The following is a 16,597-nucleotide window of genomic DNA, read 5'->3' as shown; positions in this document are numbered from 1 at the left end:
TTCAGGATATTCAACGAGACTTGATTTGACTAGACACTAATGCATCCAGAACTAATGTGAATTTGGTAAATCAGTGTTTAGGGTTTAGGCCATTGGTTAACATTATTGAGTTGCTTGCACAGTAATATTGTGAAACATTATTGCAATTTAAATAAAAAATTATATTTGGATTTATTTAAAAATGTAATTTATTCCTGTGAATTTTCAGCACCATTACTCCAGTCTTCAGTGTCACATGATACTTTTTAATATGCTGATTTGCTGCTCATGAAACATATTTAATATGTGGAAAAAGTTGTGCTGCTTACCATGATTGATTTTTCCAGGATTCTTAGATGGAAAAAAGGCTTAAAAATAGCATTTATTAGAAATAGAAATCTCCTGTATCTTTGTCAGTCTTTTAATGTCTTTCCTGATAATCTTGATCAATTTTATGAACAACCACTCAGAACATCTTAGCAACCACATAGCAACAACCTTGCAACCATCCACAGCTCATTTAGCATGTCAGCACCATTCCAACTGGGCTTTCCTGTAGTTTTCTAGTATAATATTTAATGGAATTAGTTTTTATCAAACAGTTTATCACCTAGTTTGAATGACTGACTGTGTGGCTGTTAGTAAAAAGATGGGCCTTGCTGAGGCCACATCACTACACCACAGTTCCCAAAACAGTAGCCCATGTGCCGTCTGTGACAAAAACATCCTTGCTTGGATTCAGTCAGCACAAAGCCTTATTTTCTCGGCAAGGTCTAAATGACTATAGAGTTTGCTGCGTTCAGCTCATGGTGTGTCTCCTTTGAATTAAGCTAAACTTTGCTGAACTTTGATAAATCAAAAGGCTTAATGATGAAGGATGAACTTGATGGTTGTGATGCTCCAAAAGAGTTTTCTAACTCCTGTTTGGCTTTGTTTACAAAAAAAGGTGCTGCTCCTTTGTCGGGCAGAGAGGTGGAGGTCCACAGGCTATATCTGTCGGGAAGAACTGTGACAAGTTTGGCATCGTGGTGCATGAACTCGGGCATGTCATTGGATTCTGGCACGAGCACACACGACCCGACCGGGACGAGCATGTTGATATATTTCGAGAAAACATCCAACCAGGTACAGTAACCATCAAAACCTTTACTACATACAACTGTAGAATGACTTCTGATACTCCTGTATGTGCCTATAGTTGCCAGAATCATAACTTTTATGCATTGTATTATATCTCAAACCCAGGATAATTCATAATTGCATGGGATTCAGTAGAAGTGTGTTGAAGCCTATGTTGCACTTTACAGGTCAGGAGTATAATTTCATAAAGATGGAGCCAGATGATGTGGATTCGCTTGGAGAGGTTTACGACTTTGACAGTATCATGCATTATGCCAGAAACACCTTTTCCAGGTTTGGATTCATAGGACTTTAATGTAACCTGCACACAAGTAGATACTGTTATTTTAGAGATAATTGGATAATATATAACATATACTGCAAATATTTGGTGTAGAAACAATTTTCACTCCGAAATTGCTAGTAGCCTACGTACCTCAAATAATTATAAAGAAATGACAACACTATATAAATTACCTAAATACCACTTCTATCTGATTATGCATCTTTCCGTTGACACTTTAATTATACTCTGTATTTATTCTCCGATGTATTAAACAAAAATAAAAATGCTAATATCAATTTCTACACTAATTATAAAAGACATTTTTGCATTTTGTTATTGTCCTGTTTTTAAGACAAGTGTTGAACTGATGGGACAGAGCAGGACTTGAGGACTTGGCGCTCTCACAGACTGCTGACTAACCTGTTGTTAGTGGCTTGAGGATGGAGATCCAGCCAGCTGCTTTGAGGGGGCCCGTTGTTTAGGACAAGCAAGAAAGAATTCAGACAGGGAGCCAAGGATGAAGTGCAGATAGACTTTTAGGTAGAGTGTCCTTTGGTCAGTTCTTTTGGGTCTTACAAAGCTGCTCTGAATTGACCAAACTCGCAAACAGTTTGGAAACAGTGAGGATAATGCTGATGTAGTCTAAACCAGAAAGAATTCAGGATGTTGTGGTCAGCTTCTGTAAAAAGTCACATTACTCTGTCCTACTACAGTCAGAGTTCTCATGGCCATGAATTTTTTTTTTTATCTTAATTTATTTTTTATTTTATTTTGTTACTGTTCTGTATAATGTGTTGAAATTTGTTTGAACACAATGTGCAGTATGTATTATTTTTTATTAATAACTCAAATGTATTCAGAAAATATTCACTAGCAAACCAGTTTGTTTTAAAATGATTTTAAAAATTCCTTAATTATGTCATGCACAGTCAGAAAAAAAGGTACAAAACTGAGGTGGTACCCTTTCAAAAGGTTACTTTTGAAGCACTAATATGCAATTTTAAGGTACCATTTATATAAGGTACGAATATGTACCTTTTCACTTTTTTACCTTAGGGTAGTGCAACAGTGACATCTTTGTATCCTTTTTAACTGAGCGTGTGGAAATTGTTTTGATCAAAATGCTTGCGGTTAATGTCTTCTATACCTTCTAACAGCCATAGTCAGAGTCTGAGAAAAACTTCACATCAGTTAGTAGTGCAATGGTTTGTGGGAAGCTGGCTTGGTTTCTCTGTGATTGTTTCGCAAAGTAGCCCCTCTCCTTCTGGCCTCTAAACCAGGAATATTCACATTGTGCGGTTTTACCTTCAGAATTTTGCAGTTAGGGGATCCTGGAATTAGGCCAAATCAAATAAAGCTTTTCCAGGCTTTTTGTCCTGGACAATTGCAGGGCTGGAGTGCCGTTGTTCTCTGGCATGCAGGGTGGACTCCAGGGAGTCACAGTCCAGTGAGGCAATGCTTTAAACTCTGCATCCACATGCTGGCTGTTCAGGGTGCTATCATTATGAGAACTGGACGAGAGAAAAGAGCAATCATTCTGTCCTCAGAACAGCAGAGAGAAAGACTACATGTAGTGGATATGTGCCAATCAAATGTGATTCATATCTGAGTGGTGCAAGCAATGTATTTGGACACATACCATGTTAACTTAAACTAAAACCATAAATAATTTTTGAAACATGAATCAAAATAAACATTTACTAATAAAATAAGATATTTGAAAATAATATTTTTTTTTCAGCGAGTTGTCAAAGCAACATTTTCAAGTTGAACTAAATCAAGTTTAACCACATTTTTAAAAAACTTCAAGAACGATAACTATAAAGATATAGCTATCTTTAACGATACTTTAACTACAGCTAACTATTAAAAAATATTAGCATCCACACCAGCAGATATCGTCTGTTTATTCTAAGTGCACGCTCGTCTACCACTTTAAATTCCAAACATCGGAATACAACGATATATTCTCATTGGGTGTCAATCATCGCACCTCACCTCAAAAAAAAAAACCAAAATAAAATCCAACCAAACTATATTGTCCCTTTCTGTCCCTTTATCGTTATAGCTGTGGTGTGGACTCTGCTATTTTTTAATATTGTAAATTATTTTTAGAACAATATCTTTATAGTTATCGTTCTTGGTGTCTAGCGGGGCTTAACTGTAAAAACTAATAAAAATGACTAACAACAAAATTATTAAAATTAAAATGAAAACAGAAAATGTAAACAATCTAATTCAAATTATACACAAAAAACTAACATCATGCAAATTTTACTAAAATAAGACTATACCAAAGTCCCTTTAAAGCAAGTCATATCAGTCGGCGGCCATCTTTAAAATACCTTGGGCATGCAAGTGCAGATCCTGTCTCTCTGAATGGGGAAACATCAAAACTGTTCGCCAAGCACACGTCTCAGAATGCTGACTGTTTCTATAGCAACCAAGACTTCTAACAGCAGCTGCAGTGACACGCTGACTTTACTGATTAGGGATTGGCTCTTTTGCTCAGAAGGCGGGGCTTCGTTCCTATAGAGCGGCCATATTGGCCTTGACTATACTCAAGACATCACAAGAATAAATTACTTTTTAAAATATTAAAATAGAAAACATTTTTATTGCAATGATATTTCACAATAATACTGCATAGTATTACTATTCTTTACTGTGTTTTATCTTACTATTCTTTACTGTTTCATCAAATAATTGGGGTGCTGTTGCTTTTGTGCTTTTGTGAAAAATAGGGGCATCTATCTTGATACCATGCTGCCAAAATATGAAGTTGATAGAGTCCGACCTCCCATCGGGCAGCGGTCGAGACTGAGCAAAGGGGACATTGCTCAAGCTGGAAAATTATACAAGTGTCCAAGTAAGTGGCCCTTACGTCAGGCATCTTTGTACTGTAGCAGCCAATCTTGCATCACTGAACGACCATTTGAAGAAGCAGCCAGCTTTTTAGATTTCCTTCTGCTCTTGATTCCAAAGTTTGGAGTGTTTTTGACGGATGCATTTGTGACTGTGACATCAGTTTAATTATCCTTGTAAAGTGGGAGAATGAAACAGCTGTATTATTATCCCGTCATAGAACATTTGTTTTTCTAGTCATCTCCTTTGATCTCAGCTGGAATGATGGTGATTGCTCACTTCAAAATAAAAGCATGATCCCTAAAACTGACCTTAGCATCTGGAAAACTCCTACTGTTTTCCAATAAGAGGATCTGGTTTCCAGGTCAAGCATCTGTGAGTTTGTCTCGATGTGGTTTCGACTCTGTGCACAGGATGTGGCGAGAGCCTTCAGGACAGCACTGGAAACTTCTCCTCCCCTGGGTTCCCTAATGGATATGCTGCATATCTTCACTGTATATGGAGGATATCGGTTACGCCTGGGGAGAAGGTAGAAGAACTTGACACAGAATCATATACATGAGCTGATATACAGAAACATATATGAGCTGGAAGTTACATTACACCAGTCAGTAAAATTGTATAATCAATTGAATTGTAATAAAATAAACAATAAATAAAAAACGTACCTTTTAGAATGATTTCTGAAGGATCGTGAGATACATAAGACCAGGGCCGTGCACTAGAGCCACTGCCCCTCTGCCCTCACCGGCTGAGGTGCCCCTCTCATCCCCTCACCCCCACCCCAGCTCAAAGCGTTCTGTTACAGCTCCGCTGAAGATCCGCTGATTCCGTGAATCCGCTCTGTGTTTTTCCGCCCGCCCCGCAGCATTACTGCTCTCTGAAGAGTGGAGACGACAGTTCCTGAAGCTTGTTGCATTAACAGGTAGATGTATTGCAATCCACATTACAGTTAGTGGTTGATCCGCTGAATTAGTAATTCGGTAGTTCGTTTTTGTATTTCTGTTGGTAATGATTTGCTCTCGGCCTTTTAAAAGTGCTAACAACTTGTACAAAATATCCATGATCTTAGAATTAGAATGTCTAATCAAATTATTGTACCCAATCAGATCTAATATTAATAACACCAAATTTGCCAAATTTTGACAAAAAAAAACAAAAAACAATGCCTTCCCAAAAAAAGAAGACAGAGACAGAGAGAGAAAGAGCGGAGGGAGGCTGTTAAAGGCAGTTCAGCATTGCAAACTTGGATTCAAAGCTCCAGCATACAGAATATTTAGCAGTTTGTCACACTTTCGTTCTTGTAATTAAGTATTTTCCCATTATAATTACTTGTCTTTGATACTATCATATTTATAGGCTAATATTTTATTAAAACCATATTAATAGTAGGCTTATAAATAGTTACAAATATAATATAAATGTCCCAAATGAGTTGTTTATTAGCATATAATATAGATTTATGCTGTATAATATTAAATTAAATGTCTTATACTTCCACTGAAGATGAGGCAGAAGCAGGCTCAGAGTGAGGGAGAGCCCACTGAGCATCAGTCAAATCAGACAAGTACAGGTACGACAGCAAAGGAATATGCTAGAGTGTGATAAAAAGAAAGATGGACATAAAATTATTCCAGTTAACAAGTAATTATATTACAATAACATAAATCGAATTAGCACTAAGCCTAACAATTGTATTTACAATATGATTGTAAAAATTCTCTTTATTAAGATGAAACTGCCCCAGAGTCAGTTCAACAAAGTAAAAGTGAAGGTAAAAAAAAAAAGCCATAGAAACAAAACCATACACACAAAACGTTCCAACTGAGAAAGAAAGGCAATACAATGAGACAGAGAGGCAAGAGACAGAGGCAGAACAGGAAGATATGGAGAGTGAGGCAGCCACAGCCAGAACTGATAACATGTGATCTGGATTACTTGTTAGCCTTTCATCAAACTCATAAACCCCCTGCAGTTCCTTTACAAACCTCAGTTTGGGAAACTTTGCTGTAAAATAATGTTTAATGCACTTCATGTTGTTAATTACAATGAAAGGAATATATTGTCTCACTCTTTGTATTTTTACATCATTATGGTAGAAGATTATACTGTTTAAATCAATGTGATAAAATGAGTTAGGTCAAAAGTAATCAAAAAGTAATCTGATTATATTACCTAAAATGTGTAATGTAATGGATTACGTTACTGACTACAATTTTTATCATGTAATTTGGAATCAGTAATGGAATACAATTTGTAAGAAATCTACCCGGCTTTGGCCACAGCCATGTATTAACAAGCACCTACCGTCTTAGTGGCCCTTTTTTTTTGGTTTGGGCCACTGCCCCTCAAAATGTCTGTGCACGGCCCTGCTGAAGACTGGAGTTATGATGCTGAAAATTCAGCTTTGCATCGCAGGAATAACTTCAAATTTAAATTTTAAAATATTTGAAAATAGAAAACTTTATTTAAATAATATTTCACTGTATTTCTGTTTTTACTGTATTTTTGATCAAATAAATGCAGCCTTGGTGAGTGTGAGAGACTTCATTAAAAATTAAGAACGGTAGTGTAGGTAACCTTTTTTGACTTCCCACTTCTCATTTCTTTTGTCTGTTTCATTCTCTTTGTTAGATCATTCTTAATTTTACTTCAATGGATCTGTACAGAAGTCACTTGTGCTGGTACGACCATGTGGAGATTCGTGATGGATACTGGAGAAATGCACCTTTGAAAGGTTCTCACATTAATTATCAAGATCATTACTGCATTTCTTTGTCTTAAATGCCTTTTAATTAATTTTTTTTTTTTTTGATAAAAAAATCTCTTGGTTTTTTAATTACTGAAATTGCTGAAAAAAAAGAATATACAAATGCGTCACAATAGATAACTGATTATCCCATCAACCCTGTCCATGAACACCTTTGATCAGTTTGTTGCATTTGCTTCAGGCCGTTTTTGTGGAGACCAGTTACCTGAGGCCATCATATCCACTGACAGTCGACTGTGGATTGAATTCAGCAGCAGCAGCAGTAATTGGGTGGGGAAAGGCTTCTCTGCTGTCTATGAAGGTATAAGTCCACTGATCACCAGCTGAGAGGCTCATGTGTTCCCTTGTAATAATAAGTGATGTCCTGTCCATGGATTCAGCTATTTGCGGAGGTGAAGTGAGACGAGACAGTGGACAGATCGAGTCACCCAATTACCCTGATGATTATCGGCCTAATAAAGTGTGCACATGGAAGATCATCGTACCCCAGGGGTTTCATGTGGGCCTCGTATTCCAGTCGTTCGAGGTAGGGTGCACAAATCTTGTGTTCTTGTCATGTGATGTTCTGTAACTAGCCTCAGACAGCAGTTTTATTATGATTATATTATATTATATTATATTATATTATATTATATTATATTATATTATATTATATTATATTATATTATATTATATTATATTATATTATATTATATCAGTCATTTTTACTGTTTTTTAAAGAATTCTCTTCTGCTCACCAAGCCTGCATTTATTTGTTCCAAAATTTAAAATGTAATTTATTCCCGTGAAAAAATCTAAATATTCAAAATAACTGCTTTCTATTTGAGTATATTTTAAAATGTAATTTATTCCTGTGATCAAAGCTACATTAAAACAAGTGCAAACAATGTAGTTTCTGGATACCTAATTGCATGTTAATTACAATTAATCAAAATATAAATTATAATTTAGCTTGATATTAAATGAAATTAGCTCAAACTTAGAGTGCTTTTTAAGTAGGACGTTTTTTTAGTAGGACTAACAAAAATAAACAAAAATTGAGGTAGAAAGTACACTTTCTAACCATATTTAAAAAATATATATAAAGATGTTTTTACTTGTACAATTATATTGTTTTTGAAATATGGTTAAAGTGTACTTCCTACCTCAAATACTGTTATGTTTTAAAAAATATTTACATTACAAATTTGTAATAACGAAGTTGCAATTTAATGTATATGATATCTTAACTTTAAATTTAATATCAAATATCACAGTAGTTAAACTTATAATCAAGTACTTTACATGTACAGTACTTTAGTATGTTAGTCGAAATCAAAATAAGTGTACTTTATTTACACGGCTAAATGATTATGAAAACAATGATTTAAAATGTACACAAAAAATGTACTGCAAAAAGTACAACTTTTAATATGACATACATTTAATATGAAATACAGCAAAGTGTACTCCCTTCCCCTAAGCACACTTTCATTTCATTAATATTATCTGCAAATACATTTTAAAATATAGGTTTAAAGCACACTACAAACACTTTCAGTACAATTGAGCACACTTTTTTTTTCAAAACAAGTGTTTTTATAGAGGAATGTGTAGAGAGAGCATTTAATGATGAGAAAAGAAAGGGAGAACTGTTTTCGGAAATGTCATGAAATGTTAGTCATTGCAGAGCAGAACACACGCATCGATGAAATGCCTGTGATTTATTCTGGCTTCAGCTTCTTGTCATGGCATCACAAGTGCTGATTAGCAGTACTGACAGTGAAGCATTCTTATATTGTTTCTAATTGATTTTTCAGGCAGAGAGGTACCACAAGTAACATTTCTATTATGACCATTTTCTCTGCTTTCACACTCAGACTGAGAAACATGACAACTGTGCATATGACTACCTGGAACTGCGAGATGGTGATTCCGAGAACAGTGCTCTACTGGGCCGCTTCTGTGGCTATGAAAAGCCAGACGATATCAAGAGCAGCTCCAACCAGCTGTGGATGAAGTTTGTATCTGACGGTTCTGTGAACAAAGCTGGGTTTGCAGCTAATTTCTTCAAAGGTGACACTCCTGAATTATATATTGACTGCTTTGCCTCCTTTGTGACCTTCTGACCTTATGTTTTTTTTTTTTTTTTTTTTGTAATTTAGAGATTGACGAATGTTCCAGGCCTGATAATGGTCACTGTGAGCAGCGCTGTGTCAACACCCTGGGCAGCTACCACTGTGGCTGCAACCCTGGATACGAGCTCGCCCCGGACCGCCGCAGCTGTGCAGGTGATACCAAAACCTGTTAAAGTAACACCCTAATTATGTCTGCGCCAATAGCCTCGTGGATAGTGCGTCAACACATAGTGCAACTGTACTCACTGCAACCCGAGTTCGATTCCTGTCTTGAGGTCCTTTGCTGATCCCGATCCCGCTCAACCTTCCTCCTCCCAATACTTTCCTGTCATATCTCAATAAAAAGGCATAAAATCCCATAAAAATAACTTTTAAAAAAAAGAAGACCCTAGTTATATCTACCTCACATTTAAGAACAATTTAGAATGTTAAAACTCCACACAGAATTAAAAATACAACAACAACAAAAAATAAAATAAATAAATAAATAAATGTAATTTATTTGTGTTATGATGGCAAAGCAGCATATCCGCAGTCTTCAGTGTTACACAATCCTTCAGAAATCATTCTAATAGGCTGATTATGATAAAATAATAACTCAGGAAGGGTAAACTGTGGTATCCAGTTGTATTTATTAATCATAATGGCTAAAACGGAATGTGAGATCATGTTCTACCTGTTATTCTCAGGTCTTCCCATATGCAAATGTAATATATGTACATATTACAGAGATATTCATACATGCATTACCACATACATATTTTAAATTTAAGAACATAATATTTAAAAACCAATTTTATACATTAACATATATAGCCTGTAAAAATATGTATCATGCTAACTGTCAGTGCATGTTGATATTGTAATAAAAGATACAAAAGATAGAAATGTATTTTTTAATAAAGAATAAATTAATAAATATATATATAAAAACAATTCTGTATGTTTTTTTTAGAAGTTGGTTTAATACAGTTGCATACATTAATGTGTATCTTAACTTTGTAATTGAATGAAAATATTAATATGAATTATTATATTTATCATTAAAGATTGTTCATAGTTTATTAGCTAATGTTAAATGTATGAAAAAACTTTAAAATGTAAAAATATATTAGCAATAGTAAATGTTGACATTAACACACTCCAATGAGGAACAATACTTATATAGCCATATACTTATATTATAATTTCATTTCAACAGCCATGTTTAAAGATGGCAATCTTTAAATATCTAAACAAAGGCCATAACATTGAAATTACATACATATGGATATTGTATGCATACTCTCATACTTTATCTGCTTTTATTTTAGAACACTTGATATTTATCTAATCAAAATAACAAAATAATATGGCAGTCACATACTGGGCAAAATGCAGCACTGCATCTCAGACAACTTGCAGGTATCGCAGTGGTCTAAAACAGTTTATTTAATCACCAAATTGTCAAAAGTATACACAGCTAAAAACAGTATAGGGCTGTTCTTGGAATCACGATCTCACAGTTTCAGGAAGTCATACGCACAGTTGTCATGTTTCTCAATCTGAGTGCGAAATCAGAGAAAAGGGTCATAATAAAAATGTTACTACTGGCACCTCTCTGTCCAAACAATAAAAAGAACCACCACTAACATTGTGTTCAAGAAATTTTGTATTAATATTGTGATTTTGCATTTTCCTTTGATCTTTTAGTTGGAAAGTTTTGTTGGTTTTTTTATTATAATTTTGTAATATGTCTGATATGTATGTGTGTGTGTGTGTGTGTGTGTGTGTGTACTTTATGGGCATAAACAAGTGCCCAAGTAGTTTATGCTACCTGTGGTCCACATGAGGGGAAAATAAATTATTAAAAATTGTTAGGGTCAGAGGATAGAAAATATCGTTTAGTCAGTATAAAAGTAATAAAGGTCTATAGTAAGTCCCCACAATTCACAGAAACAAACATGTGTGTGTATGTGTGTGTGTGTGTGTGTGTGTGTGTATATATATATATATATATATATATATATATATATATATATATATAGGGTTAGGTATCACTGATACCAATACTATTGATGTCTTCTACTCTTTTTTTTTCTTAATACATAACAATTAACCATTGACTATATGTAATGTTGACTATACTAAAATTATAGTATAATTGAGAGCTATCAATTTTATCATTTATTAGACTTTTAAAAAAATTACAACTTCTAATTTAAGTGAACTTAAAACAATCTTCACATAAACCCATTATAATAAATGTCATATTTACCTGCGGCCTTCAGCAATTAGGAAATATACAGAAATTGAATAAAGTTATCAAACACTAACTTATTAATTAAATATAGATGAATCCTTAAAACTACAAAAGTTATTGATTTTCTCTTTTTTTTTCTTGTGTTCTTCACATCAGACAACATAGCAGCTGGGGTATTAGGTTATTTAACTGCTATTACTATAAGAGCTGCCGCTGATGAACGTGATGCAGATCTGACACGCATGCTCGTAGTTTTATTAATTTTAATATGAAAGGATACAGGCTACAGCACGCCACCCTATTTGTGCATGCAATTAAAGAGCACATGCTGTGAGCACGGTAACAGCTGACAGGACAGGAAAATTTGGTTTTACTGACATATGGCCTTATAACATCTCATCTGACTGCAGTTCACTGTCGTTATATTGAAGCTGGTTCATCACCTGTATCTTTTCCATACTTGTTTGACTAGCGCCTGAGGTGCAGTTGTGAGGTGTGTGTCTGAAAATCTCCCATTTGATGTGGTCGTAAAGACGTTCTGCTTCTAAATAAATGCAATTTTTAACGGCGTTAAACTGGGGGTTTTTTAACTAACGAAAAATGTTGCATTTTTTGGACTCAATTTTGGTCAGTCCATGACTCATTTTTTCTGGTGCATTTGTTAAAATCAAAAAAGGACTATTGATTCTGTAAACAGTGCTTGAATATACCTCACAAGAAAACTGGTACACAGAAATTAGAGAAAGAGACCTCTCCTCTCAATGTTAGGAGCTCTCTGTTGAGATTGATTTTCTTGCCAAAGGTAACAACAAAGACACTTGACTCCTTCTAGGAGTATGGAGTTCTAAAAGGCATCTTGGTTCGGCGCTGCTCATGCATTCATTAAACCAAACAAGCTTTTAGCTCTTTCTTTGTTTATGAATGGACAGCATTTTTGCATTGCATGGAATTTGCCATTCAAAGCCATAAAGTGTTAACGATGCTTGTATTGAGTTTTGTTTAGATCTTAAAAGATTTAAAATTGTGTTGCTGAAAACTGAAAGATTTCTGTTATATGTGTCTCTTTGCTTGCTGGCTTGGCAGTCAAGACAGCAGCATAATAATGGCTCCTCCATCTGATCCCAGCAGCTGCCTGTGGTGGATTCATCTCCAAACTCAATGGCTCCTTCACTAGTCCAGGATGGCCGCAGGAATACCCACCTAACAAGAACTGTGTGTGGCAGCTCATTGCCCCAGTGCAGTACCGCATCACTCTGCTTTTTGATACTTTTGAGATCGAAGGGAACGATGTAAGCTGTCTATGCTGGAGACTGTGTGATTTGTAACAAGGTTGCCAAGACCAAATAATCTTTTGACCACAATGACAAAGTAATGAGCTCCTCTGTTCGCAGGTTTGTAAATATGATTATGTTGAAGTACACAGCAGCCTGTCCACAGATGCAAAGCTTCATGGGAAATTCTGTGGCACAGAGAAACCAGAGGCGATCACGTCCCAACTCAACAGTATGCGCGTTGAGTTCAAATCAGACAACACCGTGTCCAAGAGAGGCTTCAAAGCTCAGTTCTTTTCTGGTGAGAATGATCTGTGATTGTCCTTTGCAACTTGCCGATAATCAGCTAATGAACAATTTTCATACGTTTCAGACAGACTTGACTTTTTTTTTCTGACAGAATCCTGGAATCGATACAAGTAAGTTCAGAAAGTAATGTCATTCTGTCCTTCTGTCCAACAAAAATGTACTTTCTCTTTTTCTCTGGCAGACATGGATGAGTGTTCTAGGGAGAATGGAGGTTGCCAGCATGAGTGTGTGAACACGTTTGGGAGCTACAGCTGTCAGTGTCGCAGCGGCTTTGTGTTGCATAGCAATAATCATGATTGCAAAGAAGGTTTGGCTTCACATCACATAACCAATTATTCATAAATTGGAAAATATTTGTCATGTGTGAAATAAACGGATTAGAATGGTAAGAAAACATTTATTTGGTAAATCTAAAACACACTGATGTTTTGTGAAAGCATTCATTTGCATTTTAACACAAAATGTCTAAATTAAATACTTCAAAGCTCTGTATTCTTTTTGAAGTCATATAGATACAGATACTGATACAGAAAACGTTTTTTTATTATTATTATTTTTTTGCAAAGTGCAATTTCGTTATTGCTCCAAGGGTGCCCTGAGTGCACAAAAACACTTCTTTTTGCTTTTTGTAAACTCTTTAAACCTGAATTTGAAAAGGATATTTTACCCAGAAGTAAGTAAATGTCACCGTTTGCTCACCCTCATGCTGTTCCAAACCCATAAAAACATAGGTTAATCTTCAAAACACAAATTAAGATATTTTTAATGAAATTTGAGAGGTGTCTGTCCCTCTGTTGACCCTCTATTGTCCAGATAAAGAAAAGGCTAAAAGATCCAAATATTTCATAAAGGCATTGTAAAATGAATCCATGTGAATCTCATGAAATAATTTAGACATTTTATATGTTTTATTTAGATTTAGAATTATGAAAAAAAGGCATAAGCTAATAGAAAATATCTTTTTAATATGCCTTTAGAGCAATCCTAATTCTGGATTCCCAACAATCATTAATATCTTGGATTTGTGCTTTTAGTGGGCTGTGATCAGGTCATTACCAGTGTTTCCGGTATCATCACAAGTCCAAACTGGCCAGATAAATACCCCAGCAAGAAGGCCTGCACATGGACCCTATCCACCACCCCAGGCCACCGCATTAAACTGGTAATTGCATCATTCAGCCAGACAAAATGAGTGGTTAAAGATAGAGTATACACTGGTAATCAAAGGAATGGTTAAAACCATTCCAAGAGCTCAAATTGCATTCTCTCTATTCATAGGCTTTTGAGGAGATTGACATGGAGGCTAATGAAGAGTGTGCTTATGACTATTTGGAGATATATGATGGGCCAAATGGAAGAGCAACCAGTTTTGGTCGCTTTTGTGGGAGTAAAAAGACATCACCTGTCATTTCCAGTGGCAATAGCATGTTCCTGCAGTTCTTCTCGGATAACTCGGTACAGAAGAGGGGTTTTAAGGCCTCTCACTCAGCAGGTATTTTTTTGTGTGGTCCTGAGGTTCTCCATAACGAACAGCTGATTTCAGTTAATGATAATAACTCTTGTTCTCAGAGTGTGGCGGAAGTCTGAAGGCAGAGACAAAGACCAAGGATCTGTATTCCCATGCACAGTTTGGTGACAACAACTATCCCGGAGCTTCAGACTGCCAGTGGGTGATCTCAGCAGAGAAGGGCTATGGGGTGGAGCTCATCTTCCACACCTTTGAGACTGAGGAGGAAGCTGACTGCGGCTATGATTACGTGGAGCTGTTTGATGGCGCTGATGTCAAAGCGCCCAGGCTGGGACGTTACTGTGGGTCTGGGGTAAAGCAAAAACATAAGCAATCATTATGCTTAAAATGCCTATACATTTTACAGTACAACAATTTATATGTCTCAAAAATTTTATCATTTATAGCCACCAGAGGAGATTTACTCAGCTGGTGATGCAATTGTCATCCAGTTCCACTCAGATGACACCATCAACAAGAAAGGCTTCCATGTTCGGTACACAAGCACCAAGTTCCAGGACACCTTGCACACTAGTAAGTGAGTTCATCATGACATAAGCGCTCTGGAGAACATAGCAGCCAGGGGCCCCTAATACCTCCTGCACACCTGTGTTAGTGATGCCACCCGAGGCCCCATGTTCCCGCCCCTCCAGACTGCAAAGAAGACGACATAGTGGTATCAAACCCCTTCGAAAAGCTGGGAGGACAAGCTTGATGTAGGGATATGGCAACATAATTTGTCCTGTCGTACTTCAAAGGATCAATTGAAAACTATAAGTAATGGAACATCTGAGTGGCCAATATTATCAGTATGAAGAGCTTTGTTGACTGCAAGTTAACGAGGAAGGATAAATTAGATTCAACATGTCCCTGATGCACTTCTGCCTCCTAGAGATCTCTTCACTTACTCAAAGGCTAGAATCTAAAAGACTTTTAGATGATTCTTTTAATATAAAATGAAATAATGACATGCACAATCATAATACTTTATTGCCACACATCTAGTTGGCGGTAATTGAGTTTGGAAATATATAAAATATCATTCATTGATAATTACAACAAGGATTATACCTTTTGTAAAAAGCAATTCTAGCATTATTTTTTACATGAGAGTTGTACATGATTATTCAGACTACTAGACTTAAATTATATGACATTGAATTGTCCACCTGAAGCAATGAGTTGTAAGACAAAAATGTTAATGCGACTAATAAACATATGAGATGACATTTATTTTATCGTTCTTTTGACTGTGTATAAAATGAGCTAGGATTGAGTGGTATATGAGTACACAGAACAAACTTTATCAGAAATCTTTGTCTTTCGAAACGACATGTTTGTGATGATTAGTTTATGGTAGTCCTGAAACTTTAACCTATTATAGTCCAATGTGTATTAATGTGCCAACCTGGCTAACAACAAATTTGTTTGTTTATCTTTATGATTTGTTAATGTTTTTGTTTCCTAGCTTGGTCAGGCTGGTCTGTTGACTAGTTTTAAAGAGATTTTGGACACATTTAAGCTTATCAACATAACCATATTAGACATGTATAATTTTAAAATGTCTTTAAATCCTCTCTTAAAACTCACTTTTTTGAAGTTTTCTTTTATATATACAGGTGCATCTAAAAAAATTATAATATCATGAAAAATTCATTTTTTGTAACATTTCAAAAAGTGAAACTTTCCTATATTCTAGATTGATTACATGTAAAGTAAAAGTATTAATAAAACTAAATATTTCCTAAGATCAATTGAAAAAAAAAAGGATTTGCAAAACAGAAAAGTTCAAGTTTTTTGAAGTATGTTCATTTATGCACTCATTACTCTTTTAGCACAAACTCCAGCATCAGTGAGGTGTGGCATGGAAGCGATCAGCCTGTGGCTCCGCTGAGGCACTATTGAGCCTTCAACTCGTCTGTATTGTTGGATCGACTGTTTCTCACCTTTCTCTTGAAAATATCCCATAGATTCCATATGGGGTTCAGGTATGGCATGTTGGCTGGCCACTCAAGGACAGTAATACCATAGTCAGCAAACCATTTGGAAGTGGTATTGGAACTTTGGGCAGGTGCTAAAGTCCTGCTGGAAAAGGAAATCAGCATCTCCATTAAGCTTGTCAGCAGATGGAA

At 35.7% G+C, this 16,597-nt stretch overlaps 1 protein-coding gene across 8 annotated transcripts in view; it reads left to right on the top strand.

Moving 5' to 3' along the window:
- LOC109110675 (bone morphogenetic protein 1-like) overlaps positions 1-15,698 on the top strand; it is a 34,106-nt gene extending 18,408 nt beyond the window's left edge. For 6 of the 8 annotated variants that reach the window (XM_042733040.1, XM_042733039.1, XM_042733046.1 and 3 more), the window contains 16 exons: positions 926-1,104; positions 1,287-1,392; positions 4,129-4,253; positions 4,663-4,778; positions 6,884-6,986; positions 7,201-7,320; positions 7,400-7,545; positions 8,879-9,074; positions 9,164-9,289; positions 12,504-12,667; positions 12,770-12,950; positions 13,140-13,265; positions 13,993-14,120; positions 14,237-14,450; positions 14,528-14,778; positions 14,873-15,698. In XM_042733040.1, the coding sequence (XP_042588974.1) occupies positions 926-1,104; positions 1,287-1,392; positions 4,129-4,253; positions 4,663-4,778; positions 6,884-6,986; positions 7,201-7,320; positions 7,400-7,545; positions 8,879-9,074; positions 9,164-9,289; positions 12,504-12,667; positions 12,770-12,950; positions 13,140-13,265; positions 13,993-14,120; positions 14,237-14,450; positions 14,528-14,778; positions 14,873-15,007 (2,416 nt within the window). In that variant the 3' untranslated portion in view covers positions 15,008-15,698. The remainder of the gene's footprint in view (positions 1-925; positions 1,105-1,286; positions 1,393-4,128; positions 4,254-4,662; positions 4,779-6,883; positions 6,987-7,200; positions 7,321-7,399; positions 7,546-8,878; positions 9,075-9,163; positions 9,290-12,503; positions 12,668-12,769; positions 12,951-13,139; positions 13,266-13,992; positions 14,121-14,236; positions 14,451-14,527; positions 14,779-14,872) is intronic. The other 2 variants (XM_042733042.1, XM_042733044.1) reach the window with 1 other exon arrangement.
- The last annotated feature ends 899 nt before the right edge of the window (positions 15,699-16,597 follow it).

Source organism: Cyprinus carpio, chromosome B10 (genome assembly GCF_018340385.1).
Source record: "Cyprinus carpio isolate SPL01 chromosome B10, ASM1834038v1, whole genome shotgun sequence".
Classification (NCBI taxonomy): domain Eukaryota; kingdom Metazoa; phylum Chordata; class Actinopteri; order Cypriniformes; family Cyprinidae; genus Cyprinus; species Cyprinus carpio.
Note: the sequence above shows the minus strand (reverse complement) of the source record. Positions and strands in the feature narration are given on the sequence as shown.